The sequence below is a fragment of the Populus trichocarpa genome, chromosome 4 (genome assembly GCF_000002775.5).
Source record: "Populus trichocarpa isolate Nisqually-1 chromosome 4, P.trichocarpa_v4.1, whole genome shotgun sequence".
Taxonomy (NCBI): Eukaryota; Viridiplantae; Streptophyta; class Magnoliopsida; order Malpighiales; family Salicaceae; genus Populus; species Populus trichocarpa.
This window is the reverse complement of record NC_037288.2, coordinates 18,730,200-18,745,673: the sequence shown is the minus strand read 5'-3', so window position 1 is coordinate 18,745,673 and position 15,474 is coordinate 18,730,200. Positions and strand designations below refer to the sequence as shown.

The window sequence follows — 15,474 nt, the reverse complement described above, 5'->3', positions numbered from 1 at the left end:
CTACCTCTACCTTGTATACTGAAAAGTGAGTTACCTCTGCCAATAAAAGTTTTAGGAGGCAGAATTGCCGCTAATCTCACGTAGGACTCGAAACCAGGCATTGAACGAGAGGAATGGAAATCTTTGCCACTAATGGAGTTGATAAAACAAGGCCAAAGCTAGCAAGTTAGAGTTCACCTCCTTATAGTTTGTGAAATTGCATGTAATAGTATTTGGCTAGGATGAGTCTCCAGGTAAAAGTTACTGTCTTATCCATTACTAGCCAGATAAAGAGAGACAGGGAGATGATCTTGTTTCATTACACTTGTGCAATCCCTTTAAAGAGGACCACAGAAAAATGAAACGTAAGGCAGAACACAACATCTTAAAGGATAAGACATTTCTTTTTTTCCTTTTTCCTTTTTTCTTGTCGGGAACTGGAATGGGACAACGTTGTTGAATGAAATTGAGAAGCTGAAAAATTTAATCGCCAATAGATAATGAATACTAGCAATAAACAGAGCAGGATTTGCTTTTGAATGCTGGTTTTGGCTCATTAATTGTCGCTTTTAGCTGTACTTTATGGAGCCACGGGTTAGCTATTACGAAAATCAAGAAACTTTGGATCAACGAAGATGGTAACTTGATGCTGTAATTGTATGCTTTAGTTGATGCTGTGTCCTTTACTGTTTTCTTTTTGGAAGACAAGCAATTGATAAACACGCATGGTGAATAGAGGGTTGGGTCTACGAAATATCTACCAAAATATCCTGTGATCTCATCGTTCATTTGCCCCACTTTTCTCTTGGTTTAGGCCACAACATGGCTACCTAGCTGGTGGTCTGTAGTTGTAGACCGGCAGTCTTGTAGTATTGGACATTGCCTTCAGATTATAGCATCTGAAATTCTCCAGTTTTTTTTTGTAAAAAAAAAACTGAGGCACTTACCATAAAGAGATTTTGATAAAAACAGTATAGTTTAAAGAAAAACACGATTCTTAATTTTATTTTTTTATATATAAAATGTGATTTAGAATCATGGTTACAATGCATATATAAACGACACTCTATTCTCCATAGTCGCCGTTCTTGCATAAAGAAAAACCTTAAAAATAAAAAAACCTAGAACAAAATCACCTTAAATCACCAAAAACAACCTTTAATCCTCCACAAAAACACCAGAATCATCTTCCCTTTATCCAGAGTTTTTAAACCCGGCCTGGTAGCCGGCTCGGTCCAAAGCCCGAGTTTCATGTTTTAACCGGGTTTCCAGGGTCAATTCTGATTTTTTTTAAAAAATCAAAACGACGTCGTTTTGGTAAAAAAAAAAAAAACAAAAGTCAACGGGTTGCAACCAGATTTTTGATCGGGTCAACCAAGTCAGCCAGGTCACCCCGGGTTTTGACTTTCCCTATTTTTTCTTAAACTCAGCCTAGTTCTAGCCCCGGGTCCCGGGTTGACCCGCCGGACCGGGTTCAAAATTATGCCTTTATCTCCACAAGTCTTTCTACTATTTTTTTTTTCTATTTTGTTGTTGTGCAACTATGCTAGAGTATACATATTTCATATGTTTGGCATTATATTTTTCACGGATCTCAATAAGACGTATATGTCCTTGTTCTACCTACCACTATGAGAGGATTTTGAATTCATTTCACTATATAGTTGGGGTACGAGGAGATAGAGTACGAGCCACATGTATGTTAGATTCAAAATGTCGTGCGTATTTATTAATTTTTTATAGACTTGGACAAAGCTGTTGCGTTTTATTTATGAATCAATAGTTCATATTTACTTTATATTAGGTTGATAATTTGTTACATGATGGACGAGGTGTTGCGCTGATCTTCATGATCTTGATGATGATGAAGGACTTACTCGTTATTATGTATCTTCTTGGCTCGAGACATGTTGTACTATACTTGACATGTTATGAGAGACGTTGAGCCTAGATAATATTGTCTTAGAGGATAAGACCATACAGATAGGTGGAGGTTGTGCTACTGATGAAGCTGACCTATCCACTTATCATCACAGAAAACATAAATTGGCTCGAGTGTATTATTATGTTGTGTTATTTTTTTGATTTAAAGTTATTTTTATTATTATTACTTTTGTAATATTGTTTTAGCTAATTATCATGTTGATTTTAATGTTGTCTTATATATTATGTATTTTCATACTTATTTTAGATTAACATGATTTAAAATTGTTAATTAACAGGTGAACATGTGAACAAATTGTTTAAAATTTCAAATCATCCTTTTATAAGTTAAAAAATACACATTGTCATGTTTCGTTCTTTTCATTATCAATTATCTTTAAAAATAATTAATAAAACCAATGTTTAAAAATAACATGCATTAATTTGAGATTATAATTAACAAATAAAAATAATGTTAAAATATCATACTTTCAATCATGGGTTTAAGATTTGGTAATTTATGTTTTTTTTTGCTTCAGTTTGTGGTGGTTTAAGGTTTGTTTTATGTTAAATTTGGGGTTGAAATTAAACTAAAATTATATTGGGATAATACAACCGTTATTCATTTTAGCGTCCGTGTATTGAAGAACTAGCATTGTTATTAACGGTTGTTTAATACATATAATATAATCATTATTTTAATTAGCTGTTTATTAATAAAACCATGATTTTTATTAGCGATTGAGTGAAAATATGCTATTTTTTCATTGTCTATCATGTGATATTACATGATATCTTTTACAAAATCATGCTAATTTGGTAAAAGACCCAAAAGTTTTGCCATTCAGAAATATAACCTTCATTAATTGCTAGTAAAACTGATTTAAGTTTTTCTATCACTTTCATTTGACAAGAATCCTTGGATTTCTAGAGCAGCATTAGCTAGAAGCTACTCTTTTCTGGGTGGAGGGTGCGTTTAACCAAAAGGCCTAAGGCCCATGTAGAAAACTCTTAAGTCCCTGGACCCCAGTTTATGGAAGAAGAATCAGCCCATCTTGCATGGCTAATTGCCCAAGATGTACCAAGAGCCCAAACGCACAAAGCCCAAGCTTAACCAATCCAGTCCATCATAAAAGACACGTCGTCGACGAGAAGAACTATCCCTCACCTTTCTCTGTAAATACTTCAGGTTTCGCTACTTCCATTCTCTCTGCTCTCTAGAATTCAAAAAAAAGAAGAAAAAAACAATGCCAAGCAAGAAAAACAAGAGAAAGAGACCCGAACGACCCACCATCCACCCCAAAAACAAATACTCCGATAACCCACCTGATTTTTCTGTCTTAGCTTCTCTCTACCCGTCTCTCAAGCCTTTTGTTTTTTACTCTCGCGATGGTCGACCTCGAATTGACTGGACCGATTACAACTCGACCCGAGAACTCACCCGGGTCCTGCTTCTCCATGATCATGGCCTCAACTGGTAACAATCATTTCGACTCTTTTAACTATATAAACGATGTTTTGTTTAGTGTAAGCAAGATCCATGTAGTGAAAACTGTGAAAGTTTGAATCTTTAGGTTCTTTTGTTATTAATCAGCTATAAAGATTGAAACGTTTTTGTGAATTTTAATGTTGTTTTTTTCATATGTTTTTGGTCTATGAGATTGCTTGGAGCTGGGGGTTAAACTCTCGAGGTGCATTTTTATGTTACTTTGTTGTAAATGAGTAATGAAGACTTAGTCTTTTTTTGTGTGTGTGTGTGTGTGAATGTTATGGTTGTTTTTTAAGGTTAGTTTGGTCTATGAGGTTGGTAGTACTTCGGTTTATGTAGCATTGTTGTTTCTTTTTTTATGGTTTATGGGGTTACTTGTATTTGTTGGGTTTTTGTAAATTAAATGTCTTTTGTCAATTGAACATTATAGGTGGATTCCTGATGGCCAGTTATGCCCTACAGTGCCAAATAGATCGAACTACATTCATTGGATCGAGGATCTTTTGTCATCGGATATCATTCCAAAGAATAACAACAATGGTGATATTGTGAGAGGTTTTGATATAGGCACTGGAGCTAACTGCATTTACCCTCTACTTGGTGCCTCTCTTCTTGGATGGACTTTTGTCGGGTCAGGTAGCTTTTCTTTGGGTCATTTTGGATCAGTGTTGCTCATAATTTGTTTTATAATATGTTGGTGATTCTGGTTGCAGATGTGACTGATGTAGCAGTGGAGTGGGCAGAGAAAAATGTTAAATGTAATCAACATATATCAGAACTAATTGAAATCAGAAAGGTCACAGATTGTCAAGGCACCATTTCTATTGAAGATTCAAATTGTGGAGAGTCGGTCAATTGTGAAAATAAAATGGATGGAAATGCGACTGTGGTCGAGGAGGCAAAGCTTTTGCCCTCATCTTCTTTTGATCCTCCATTGGATATGAATAAGTATTCTGGACCACCTTTACTTCTTGGTGTAGTCAGAGATGGTGAGAAGTTTGATTTCTGCATGTGTAATCCCCCATTTTTTGAGACCATGGAGGAAGCAGGACTGAATCCCAAAACTTCTTGTGGTGGGACTCCTGAGGAGATGGTTTGCCCTGGTGGAGAGAAGGCTTTTATCACTTGTATAATTGAAGATAGTGTAGTGTTGAAGGAGTCCTTTCGGTAACTTTTCTCTCCTGTCACATTTGCTATTATTGATATCCAACATGTCTGGCCATCTGGGTACTCAGTTCTGGAATATTGATCTTTAGCTCATCTTTTGTTTGAAGGTGGTTTACTTCAATGGTTGGAAGGAAAGTGAACCTCAAATTCCTTACCTCAAAGCTTCGGGAAGTTGGAGTCACTATAGTAAAGACCACTGAATTTGTCCAAGGGCAAACTTGTCGGTGGGGGCTTGCTTGGTCTTTTGTGCCTCCTGTCAGGAAAATAATATCTCCTCTGGTGCAGAAGAATAGCCTATCTTTCACTCTTGAGGTATGGATATGTCCCTCTCAATTTAACTCTCTTGTAAATTTGTCCCTAAAATTATTTATTCATTACTCCAACTATACCTGAAGCAACAGGGAGGCATGGATCTTTCTCATGGCATATATTCAGTCAGCCACACTTGTTGTTCTTATCCCCCTTAAAGTCTGAACTTGTCCAGGCATGCACGCACATTGTATGAATTTGCATATAGATGCATATGTCCCTTTGCTTATACAGTTTTAGAGTTTGAACACTAGAATCCTTCCTTCTCTTTTGGTGCTATCATTGCTGTGCGATGACAGCATGGACCATTTTCTGAAGAAAAGTGGCAGCATTGGCTACCAGATATACTTGTTTATCCAAGCTTGCAAAAGAAATCAGTGCAGCATGACTTTCAAAATTTATACTAATACCATGTGATCTGGTAGTTTTGTACTAATGCATCTCAAGTGGATTTTGACTGCCTAGCAGGGTCTTCAACGGCAATTCAGTGCCTTTCATGTATTACAATCTATTGAGTCCTTTTTCTGCCTTGGGGGTGCATCCTGCAAATTGAATGCCTCTTCATTTGTTGTTGATGTAAGAACCATGATTCTTGGGTTACTTAGTTCTCTGTCTATGTTGTTTATCATATTTCTGTGTCCTTACATGCAGTACTATCTCATTTCACTAGATCACTGCCTCAAATGACCAGTGCAAAGCAATCCTGAGGGACGAGGCAAAGCATCCCAATGGAGCCGCCACTTGCAACCCTTTGGAGGCATCCCATAGTTCGAGTTATTTGCACCCTCCTTCGAATAACTTATCTTTTTGCATATCGGTATGCTCACCTCCTTACCTGGCTTGAATAGAACAGACATTAATAAATTTATACATGACTGCCTTGTGTTCCTGCCAGGTGTTTCAGCAAATCCCAGGCACCCTTTTGGTGAAAGCATCATTACAGCATGGAGATGGCCCAGTCCCAGGTTTTAGGCTACCACTCCTTTTGTGTCTTTTTGTCAAATATACTAGGAGTAACCCCACTAATTTGATATTTACGACAGAAATTAGTCTTCAGATCCTACTTTCAAACTTTGTTAAATTGGTGTTACTTTATGTTAAGTTCTTGTGTTGTTTTTGGCACTAGTATTCTAATTGATAATCCAGAAATTGGAGGAAACTCCAAGACATAAGTTTTATAGAGAAAAGGCCACTCTCAACTGAATGTGGTCTGTTTCAGCCATGTATAGTCATTTGGAGATTCAATGAACTCAGTACCCCATGTATGGTTTCTTGATAGGTTACCGCCATGAAATTTTTAAGATAAGATGATTAATTCTGAAAGTTAGTACCTGAGGGCTTATGAACTAGATAAATAAGAACTAACATTCACCATTATGCATCCAATCTTTATAGTTGCAATTGCGGTAACCTATTGAGATGAATAGTGAAACATATGAGGTGCGAGTTGATCAAATCTCTGCAGACTCGTGCATGGTTGAATTACACAAAATTTAGTCAAGACTCAGCCTTTTCTCTTGCAAAACTCGTGTCAATGCTTCCTGAAATTATTGGATTCTCAATGAGAATACTCCTGCAAAAGATTGTTGTTTTCAAATTTTCATAACTGATATATTAAATTCTCGGGCTTTCTTTTACAGGAGTGTTCTCATTGACAATCCAACAATTGGAGAAAACTTTGAGATGCAAGTTTTGTAGGGAAAAGGCCACTCACAACTAAATTGCATCCGATTCAGCCTTCTACAAGTTTTTAGAGATGGGATGAAGTTGAATCTTATATATGGTGTCTTGATAGTTTTCCACCATGAAACAGTGGATTTTAGTTTGTACGTGTCTAGTTCAGAGGTTCATACAGCTGAATTGTATACCGTATGTTTGACAAGCTCATTCACTGCGTTGTAATGTGGTGTTGGTATGTACATCATTTTCCTGTGGTGTCTGTATCCCTGAATTTCTTTGACTTTTGTTTTTTAGTCCTGTTGCAAAATTCTCTTTTCACTACTTTGTTATGTGCTAGATCTTCGAGTTTAGTTGTTGGGACGTAGCTGGTTTTTGCTTCTTCTTTTTTACTCTGTACAACTGTGCCTTGGTTTATTCTCTTTATTGACAATTCCCATAAGGATATTGGTTTGAGCTTTACAAGTGAAATTGATTCTTATTATTATCCATTGCAACTAGTAAAATAATAAAACGGGGAAGGAAAAGAAAATAAAAACGATAATATCATTGCCGTGTGATACATGATGGCTTGTCTTTTTGGCATTCCAATGAGAGGTCTATTATCAATTATTAGAGGAAAGAAAGACGTGGGTGCAGGAGAGGAAAAAGAAAAAATAGCATAGTAAACATAAAGATATAGTTAAATAACATCATTTAAAAAGGATTTGACAAAATAAACACAACTTAGTAAATATTGTTATTAAAAAGCATAACATGGTTAAATTAAATTTCATGTTTTTGAAACGTGATAATTTAAGATGTCGCATTTATAAAGCGCGACATCCATTAAAATTTATACTCTCTAGATCGAAGAACACACAAATATTGTCTCTCTCTCTCAAAAAACTGATCGATGCTCTTAGTTTCTCAAAAAAAAAAAACCCATTAAACACTTATATTTTTCTTTTAAAACAATAAAAAATCGAGCTTATTCTTAGATATTTTGTGTTAAAAATCCATCGTTACCTTTGTTGTTGCAACAGCCACCCCAACCTTTTTTCTTGTCTTGCAAGCAAGGTGCATATCCTGCGTAGCTATGAATTTATGTTTAGTTTGGTTTGGTTGAAATGAAATAATTGTTTAGATTGAATTTAGAGTTTATAATGAATTTAAGATTTGTTGAATTAATATTAAGTTAGTTAAGATTATCATAAATTAGGGTTGATTTGATATAATTGAACATGAAAATAAATTGAATCAATTATTTCAATTAATTATGTGTTGCGTTTAATTGATGTTAAGATGTTGAATCAGGGATTTTGTGTGTATTGTTGGGAATTTGATTGAATTTGATATGAAGTTTGCCAATTAGGGTAGGGGTAATGCAATTTAGTTAAAATTACGTCCAATTACCAAAATTCAAAATCCAAATTGTTTTTTCTTTTTATAAAATCTCTTATAACATATTTATTTTATATCATTACAATGTCATTATTGTTCATGATGTGAACAATAGTATCCTATACAATGACGAGAGCAATTTGTTGTTAAATGGTAATTTAAGCATGTCGTATGCCTAAATAAAATAAATCATTTGTTATAGACTTGGGTGGAACTAAAATGAAATTGATGTTGAAATAACTTTGAGGTGTCATATTGGTGAACATCAATATTATCTTGTACTGGTTGTGTGTAATGGTAGTTTTAAGACAATGATTGATTCTTTCATCTAAAGTGGTTTGAATATGATGGTATTGTATATGGTTAGTCGAACAAAATTTATGTGTCTCATCCTAACTTCTGCTAGTCCTTCAAATTCAATTAGTAGAGCTAAAGATATTTTATTCTTGGATGATTTGTTGCAAATGATAAATGATATTATATTTGATAATCCATTTGCTGATTAACATAGATTTGACTATTCCGAGTCTAGTGACAATAAAGATGATGATACGTTAGACTTGAATGTGATGGTGAATGTTGATGATGATGATGTTAATGATGATGTTGATGATGAAATCATACCTCTTGTTCCTGAATTTGGAGATGCTTCTGGGTTTAGTTTTGTTGTTTCTAATGATTAGATACTTATTCATATACGTTTGCTAGAAAGGTCTAATTTGGAGGTTAGACAAATATTCAGTAGTAAAAATGAGTTGATTAATGCAGTTAAATGATGACACACAGTACACATTCAGTTCAATATCGAATCCAATGGTCGAACTTTACATTTGTTCAATTATAATGTGTACAGGCACCTGAATGTAAATGATATTTATATAGGGGTATCATAAAAGGATGAGTTCATTTGAGGTAGCAAAGTTAAAAAGGCAATACACATTTGTTTCGACCCTTGTCAAAAAAGACCACCATCAGCTTGATGTAATTTTTATTGTTAATGTTATATCAACCATCGTGATAAATAAGCTTTCAATTATGGTTGCAAGCATACATGATGAAATAAAATTATATTACAAGTATAAAATTTCATATGACATAGTATAAGTTGCAAAATAAAAGGTTATTTGACATCTTTTTGGTTCATATGAGGAGTCTTTCGAAAAATCACCTAGGTTGTTATTGACAATTAAGTGAATTAAGTTCTGGAACAGTTGTTGATTGGATGCACATAGGAAATCTTGATGATAGTATAGTGGTTTTTGAAGAGTTTTTTGGTAATTTGGATCTTCTATTAAAGGTTTCAAACACTGTAAACCACCCATCAGTATTGATGACACATATTTTTATCGATGATATGATGAGAAGTTATTGATTGCAGTTGCTTTTGATGCAAATAATGAGTTATTCCCTTTGACTTTTGTAATTATTGATGAATAAAATTATTTTAATTGGAGATGGTTTTTGCTTTGCATATAAAGATACGTTATTGGTAATAAAACAAGTATTTGTATAATATTATATAGACATGCAAGCATCAAGAATGGTGTAGAAGAAGTTTGGTGTGGACCTATAGGATACCATTGGTATTGTACCAGATATTTTGTTAGCAACTTCAATCATAAATTCAAAGACCCAACTATGGAAAAAGAATTGACAAGGATGTGTTACGAGCCTTCAAGATGCAAATTTGATTTGTGGTATGAAAAAATGTGTAAGCTGGATCCAACATATAAAGAATGGTTTGAATGAGAACCAAAGGAAAAATAGGTTTTAAGTTATGATGGCGATCACCATTATGGTAATATGCCAACTAATCTTTTAGAATCTTTTAATCATGTTTTGAAAGATTCTTATGCAATGTCTATTTCAGCTCTAGTGCAATTAACATTTTACAAGTGTAATAGTTATTGGGTTAAGCAGAGACGTGAAGCTAATGATTATATTCAACGTGGTAAAATTTGGCCCCTAACAATTCAGATTGAGTTGACAATGAGTAGAGATAGATCAAGAGATCATACTATAATGTTATTTGACTCTGAGCAACATGTATTTTAGGTCAACACCCCTATTAAACTGGGTGTTGTAAAAGAAGTCAAACATGCAATTAGTTTGAATGATAAAACATATACATGTGGTAAATAACATGCATTTTAATGTCAATGTTCACATGTTCTTGCATGTTGTGCTGAAAATCACTTAGACTTCTTCACACCATTTGTTAATGATCATTATGAGATTCAAAGTTACAGATCAGCATATGACATGTCATTCTGTCCATTACCAGACGAGCTAGAATGGAGTGATTACAATGAACCTTGAGTTGAAGCAGACTCATCTAGATGGAAGTTAGTGTGTGGTTGATGAATTTCTACTCGTTTGCACAATGAGATGGATGTAAGAGAAGGTCATGCATATTATAGGTGTGAGATATGCAATGATATAGGTTATAATTGAAAAACATGTTCTAATAAAAAATGGATGTATGACAATATAATTATATGCAAAATATGATATGATATATTGCTATATTTTTTTAAGCATATTAAACTTATCTAATTTCACATTAATTATAGATATTATTACTTAGATTGTCGCACACTCAAGATGGTGGATCGTCTACCCATGTTGAGCTTCTTCATTTGGATGATGATATTTCTGGGTATAATGACTATTGAGCAAGGAGACCATGATTATGATCATGAAGAACATTAGTCACAATCCATGCTTATCAGGCTCGCCGACATTTCTATCTTGCGAGGATCGACATCAATCGAATAACGTATTCGCTATTATTGTAAGTATATTTAATTTTAATATATTTTTAATTTAATTATATTAAAAGTATTATATATGTTGAGCGTCCTCATTCAACATCGATCGGAAGACGTGGCGGTTTTGCTTGGACTGCCTGTTGATGGACGAATAATCACATCTACTGGCGCTTGTAATCGGATTGTGTTATACGAACGATTATTTGGATTGACACCCTCTCCTTCTGAATTGAAAAGGAGTAACATACATTTTAAATAGATTGAGAAGATATTTATGACATCACCAAATGATGCTGACGATGATATCTTGCGGAGATACAAATTAAATTATGACTTGAATAATATTTAAATGTGTTAATTATTTTTTAAGTTTGCGTGAATTATTATGATAATTTTAATGTGTTGTGCAGGTGTGTTGGAGCATATATATTCCATTTGTTTGGCAGTGTATTATTCACGTGTCTTATAGTGAGATATGTGCCATTAATTTATCTAATTCTTCTGGATGACTTTGATGTCATCTCCACATATAGCTGGAGATTTGTTGTCTTAGTATACTAGTACAAACATCTATGTCTGGCATACATGAAGAAGGTCAAACAGCTTAAGGGATGTTTGCTACTTCTTCAGGTATGAATCGAAAAATTTGATTATAAGTATTAACATTCAATATTTATCCTTAACAATAAATAATCAACTTGTTTTAATTTAATAATAGTTATAGTCTTGTGAGCATTTTTATGTTGGTCGGCTATAAATACTGAGATTGTTGTCAATGATCCAGACTATAATGGTTACATTACAGCTTCTACTAGGACGCTGGTATTGCAAAGTTATTTTGCAATGTTAGTGCAAATTTGTATTGTCTAATTGTAACTTTTAAAAATACAATTAAAATTACATGTATTTGTAATGTTGGGTGATGTGCTGGTAGAATATTTGAAAATAACCTAACACATGTGTTAGAATTTTATCAAAGTGAGTTAGATAGGCAACATGCTATCCAAGTATTTTCTAAACTATTTGTTAAATAAAGAAATTAACTTCACTGAATTATTGTTGTTTAATATTTAAGAAACTTATATTCTACGGGTTATGTGGATGCTTTATTTGGACGAAAGACTAGTAGTTGCTCTGGTTGTTTACATTAGCGGGATAGATATATGGACATCAGTTGTCTAGCAAATATTTTTTAAGATGATTGAGCTATATTACCTAGATCAAGTAATGCGATAATTCGGCTATAAATATCACATTTTAGTCGATATTGATACGAGTGATGTTTTGCAGGCCATAACTCATCGGGGTATTACAACTGGTTAACCTGCCATAAAGCTTATGTATCACAATGGGATGCTCAGAGAAACGTGTTATTTAGAGAGATGCATCCTGTGATTAGAGATGAGAAGTATTTGATTTGGTACATGAGTATCACACGTCGGGTTATTATTCCGGATCTCGAGTAGGTTCCTCCAATTAGATACATGCAGTACGAGCAACATGCACAACGGATTCAAAATCACGTAAGTAATCAAGTCTTTTATAATTAATATATGTTATAAACATTGAGTTTTATGTATTGATCTTTTAATTTATCATGAGTATTTTATTAATATTAGGTTGGTTTCTTGCTATTAATGAGCTCAGATCATCGAGTAGACGACGTAGATAGATAGATGAGTTATGTTTATATATTTTAGGGTTTCAATAATTAGAATATTGTATTATTGAAGTATTTTAGATTTATTTTGCATGTAAATTTTTTTTTTCATTCCTGAAGCTACTTGTGATTATGATACGTGAGAATTTGTTGAGTTTGACGAGAACTTGTTGATTTTGGTTGTTGTGGTTCTTTACAAGTTTTTTAAAACGGGATAAAATTTTGGGTATAGTTTCTATATATATGAAACTTTGTTAAAATTATAAAATTTTTTTACTCTCTAAAATCATTAACTAAATTAAAAGTGAGATTAACAAAATAAATAATAAACCTTATAAAAAATATTTTTGTTGTTGGATTTAGATGTTAGGGAATTTATTGTTGGGATGGGTAATAGCCTCATTATCAATTCTTTAGCTTAATTGGTCGATCAATTCGTATAAAAAATTATAATTTTTATTAATTGTTTTGTTCAAATGTATTTAATACATCAAATATTCGTTCAAATGATATTATTAGTTTACATGCACATGGAAGTGCAAGTCAATAGCATGTACCACCTTCTGGAGAAGGTTTTTTAAAACAATTAGGGTCTTTTCTGATAAATTTTCATAAAATAAAATCAATTTTTTTCTCAGGTTTTAGGCCAACCAGATGTGGATTATTCATGAGAAGTTTTTCTTTTTAGCAGATTGAGCTTAGATAAGAACATGTGATGATAACAAGTGCAGCAACAAAGCCTTGCCCATCTCTTTTCAGCAAATTGAGCTTAGATAAGACCCGGCTTGGTATGTGAACCAACATCATCTTATTAACTTATAATAGCTTGTTTTTCTTCTTCGATTTGAAAATCTTTTATTTTTTATTTTTATTTTTATTTTATAATAATAGATATTCGAACCAGCTTACAGGTACATCAACTAATTCAAAATCCTAAAATTAACGATTATATAAACCTAAGATTTGTAATACTCGAACTAACAACTTCTTAAAAATAAATTTAAAATCTAATCAGTGAAGTTAGTGTAAGATTGAATTCTACTTTTATCTTTGCATGTTTGAGTGTAGTTGTAGTTATTTTTCAAAGTGCTTTTCATTCAGAAAAGTATGTTAATAATGTTTTTTTTTTTAAAAATTATTTTTGAGATTAATACATTAAAATAATTTGAAAGTATTAAAAATATATTAATTTAAAACAAAAATTTTTTTTAATTTTTTTAAAAAATGCTTTTCAAGCGCATTTCCAAACTCCAAGTTTCTACTTTCTACATGTGAAGCTGTGATGGGGCAATATCAAAGGCTGAATTCATCAAATCGCAACAGTAAGTAGGCAGGTTTTAAAAGGTAAAAGAGCAATGCTGGAAAGAACAAAAACAAATGTGTGCCAATCAGAATCTTCCAACACCAACATACAAATCCTTTATACATCACAAACAAATAATTTAGCATACATACAGACAAATGAACAGTCTGCCCCATTAAGGATAATGGAGCATTTCTTCCACCCAGAAACTAATCACATGAGATATTGGCTCATAATCTAAAATGAGAACAAGAACTCCGGAAGATGAGACAAATTAAGCCTTCCCTTCAACCCTTGCCTGTGTTAATCCAACACATGCTTCAACAAAATCCTCATCAATAAAATCTGTAGAGAAGATCTGCAACTTATCAGCACACCCCTTTGAGACGCACTGTGTTATGAACACCCTAGCATATCCATGAATCCGGTTTGTCACAGGTTTAACACACACAATTGGATTATCTGCTTGTGGTGTAACAGTATTTTCCACTCTATAAAAGAATTTCCTTGACGATACTGGTGGTTGCTCACTTAAATGCTTCATGTTACTTTCAAATTTGGTTGATGGCAGATCTGTGTCAATCCAATTATCTTTCAAATATCCGGCGCTCCACAGCGGGCTTCCGTGTTTCGGAGCTGGTGATTTCCTTGGCTTCCATACACAAATTACCCTCTTTGGCAACAATTCTGCAATTGTCTTGCCAAAAACATTATCATCCTGATGGATCAGATATTCTCCAAGCTGTTCTTCCAAGTACTTGTCAAATTCTGGAGGATCATCATGACCAAACTCCGTCCTGATCTCAAGAATTACGATCTCTGACTGAGTTTCTGACAAGAATTTCTTGAGTTCTTGGATAACAACATCAACACTATATGTTGTCAAGATTCCATGGCAGACGCGACGATCTTCCTGAACCCTAACATCAAGAACTCTGGTGCCTACACAAAGCTGACGGTAGATGGACAAAGACTGGCATTGAGCGAAAGGTCGAGTAATCATTGGGATGCCAATCTTGTTGGTAGCAGAATCATGGGTTCCAGGCCATACAATTTGGTTTATGTGAAGCTTCTCTGGGTTGAGCCCAGCCATCCAATTCTTCCTGTCAGAAGGGCGATAATCAGAACCAGGATACGTTTCTCCAGAGTTCCCTTCAAGATCAACTAGAGCTTTCTTCTCTGTTGAGATTGCTTTACGCTTTTCCAACTGTTTAGAGACCTGAGAACCCATTTTTTCTTATGTCAGGAAGAAGAAGAAGAAGAACGTTGAGTTCTTCCTTTTCCTTGCCTTTTCTGGTTGTAGGTAGGTGGGCCGTGGGCAGGCTTTATTGCACAGAAAAAGAGTTGGTTTGTGGGTTTTAATACACAGCATTGTAACGTTAATTGGAAGTAATTACTATACAGTAAATACTTCTGAGATTATAAAAACAGATTAGAAAGACCATTTCCTTCCCTCCAGAGAATTTTCTTTTTTTCCCGCAATAATCTTGATTATGACAAGGACATGCTTTGTTTCTTTTGGTTTAGTTGGTTGCCTTGCTTGCATTATTGGTGTAGAGTTATAATCCAGATAAGTTTCCTTGGTTGGTCCACATGTGTGGCTGTCCAAAATGATTTTGAGGCTTGTTGGTTCTGTGCAGCTTCGCCCACCTGCCTTACGCAAAACAGGTGCCAAATCCACCATGGTAATAAAGGTTTTGCCCTTGATAAACTGCAACTTGGCAGCAGAAACTACAGCTCCTTTCACATGGTTATTTACCCTAATGAACTTTTCAAACTGTGGTTCAACCACTTAATCATGTCCATGATTCAA

At 34.0% G+C, this 15,474-nt stretch overlaps 2 protein-coding genes across 4 annotated transcripts; one reads left to right on the top strand and one right to left on the bottom strand.

The window, feature by feature from the left end:
* Window positions 1-3,066: 3,066 nt before the first annotated feature.
* LOC7470383 (uncharacterized) lies at window positions 3,067-6,865 on the top strand. Of its 3 annotated transcripts, none has more exons than XM_002306137.4 (8): window positions 3,067-3,379; window positions 3,822-4,027; window positions 4,105-4,558; window positions 4,666-4,870; window positions 5,336-5,443; window positions 5,538-5,684; window positions 5,763-5,832; window positions 6,508-6,865. In XM_002306137.4, the coding sequence occupies exons 1-8, from the start codon at window positions 3,150-3,152 to the stop codon at window positions 6,585-6,587; spliced, it is 1,500 nt and encodes a 499-aa protein (XP_002306173.4). In that variant the 5' UTR covers window positions 3,067-3,149; the 3' UTR covers window positions 6,588-6,865. The 3 variants fall into 3 exon arrangements, 2 of the variants coding, with proteins under 2 accessions (XP_002306173.4, XP_024454371.2); XM_024598603.2 differs by having other exon boundaries at window positions 3,149-3,379; window positions 3,854-4,027; XR_002981179.2 differs by lacking the exon at window positions 6,508-6,865 and having other exon boundaries at window positions 5,519-5,684.
* Window positions 6,866-13,754: 6,889 nt separating this feature from the next.
* On the bottom strand, window positions 13,755-15,158 carry LOC7493452 (uncharacterized). The gene has a single exon (XM_002305463.4). The coding sequence runs from the start codon at window positions 14,890-14,892 to the stop codon at window positions 13,936-13,938; it is 957 nt and encodes a 318-aa protein (XP_002305499.2). The 5' UTR covers window positions 14,893-15,158; the 3' UTR covers window positions 13,755-13,935.
* Between the last annotated feature and the right edge of the window lie 316 nt (window positions 15,159-15,474).

Bases quoted from the DNA above. Each gene is read 5' to 3' on its own strand.
- LOC7470383 (XM_002306137.4), top strand. From the start codon at position 3,150: ATGCCAAGCAAGAAAAACAAGAGAAAGAGACCCGAACGACCCACCATC. The intron at 4,559-4,665 runs GTAACTTTTCTC...TTTTGTTTGAAG, and splicing joins GTGTTGAAGGAGTCCTTTCG to GTGGTTTACTTCAATGGTTG. The intron at 5,685-5,762 runs GTATGCTCACCT...TGTTCCTGCCAG, and splicing joins ACTTATCTTTTTGCATATCG to GTGTTTCAGCAAATCCCAGG.
- LOC7493452 (XM_002305463.4), bottom strand. From the start codon at position 14,892: ATGGGTTCTCAGGTCTCTAAACAGTTGGAAAAGCGTAAAGCAATCTCA.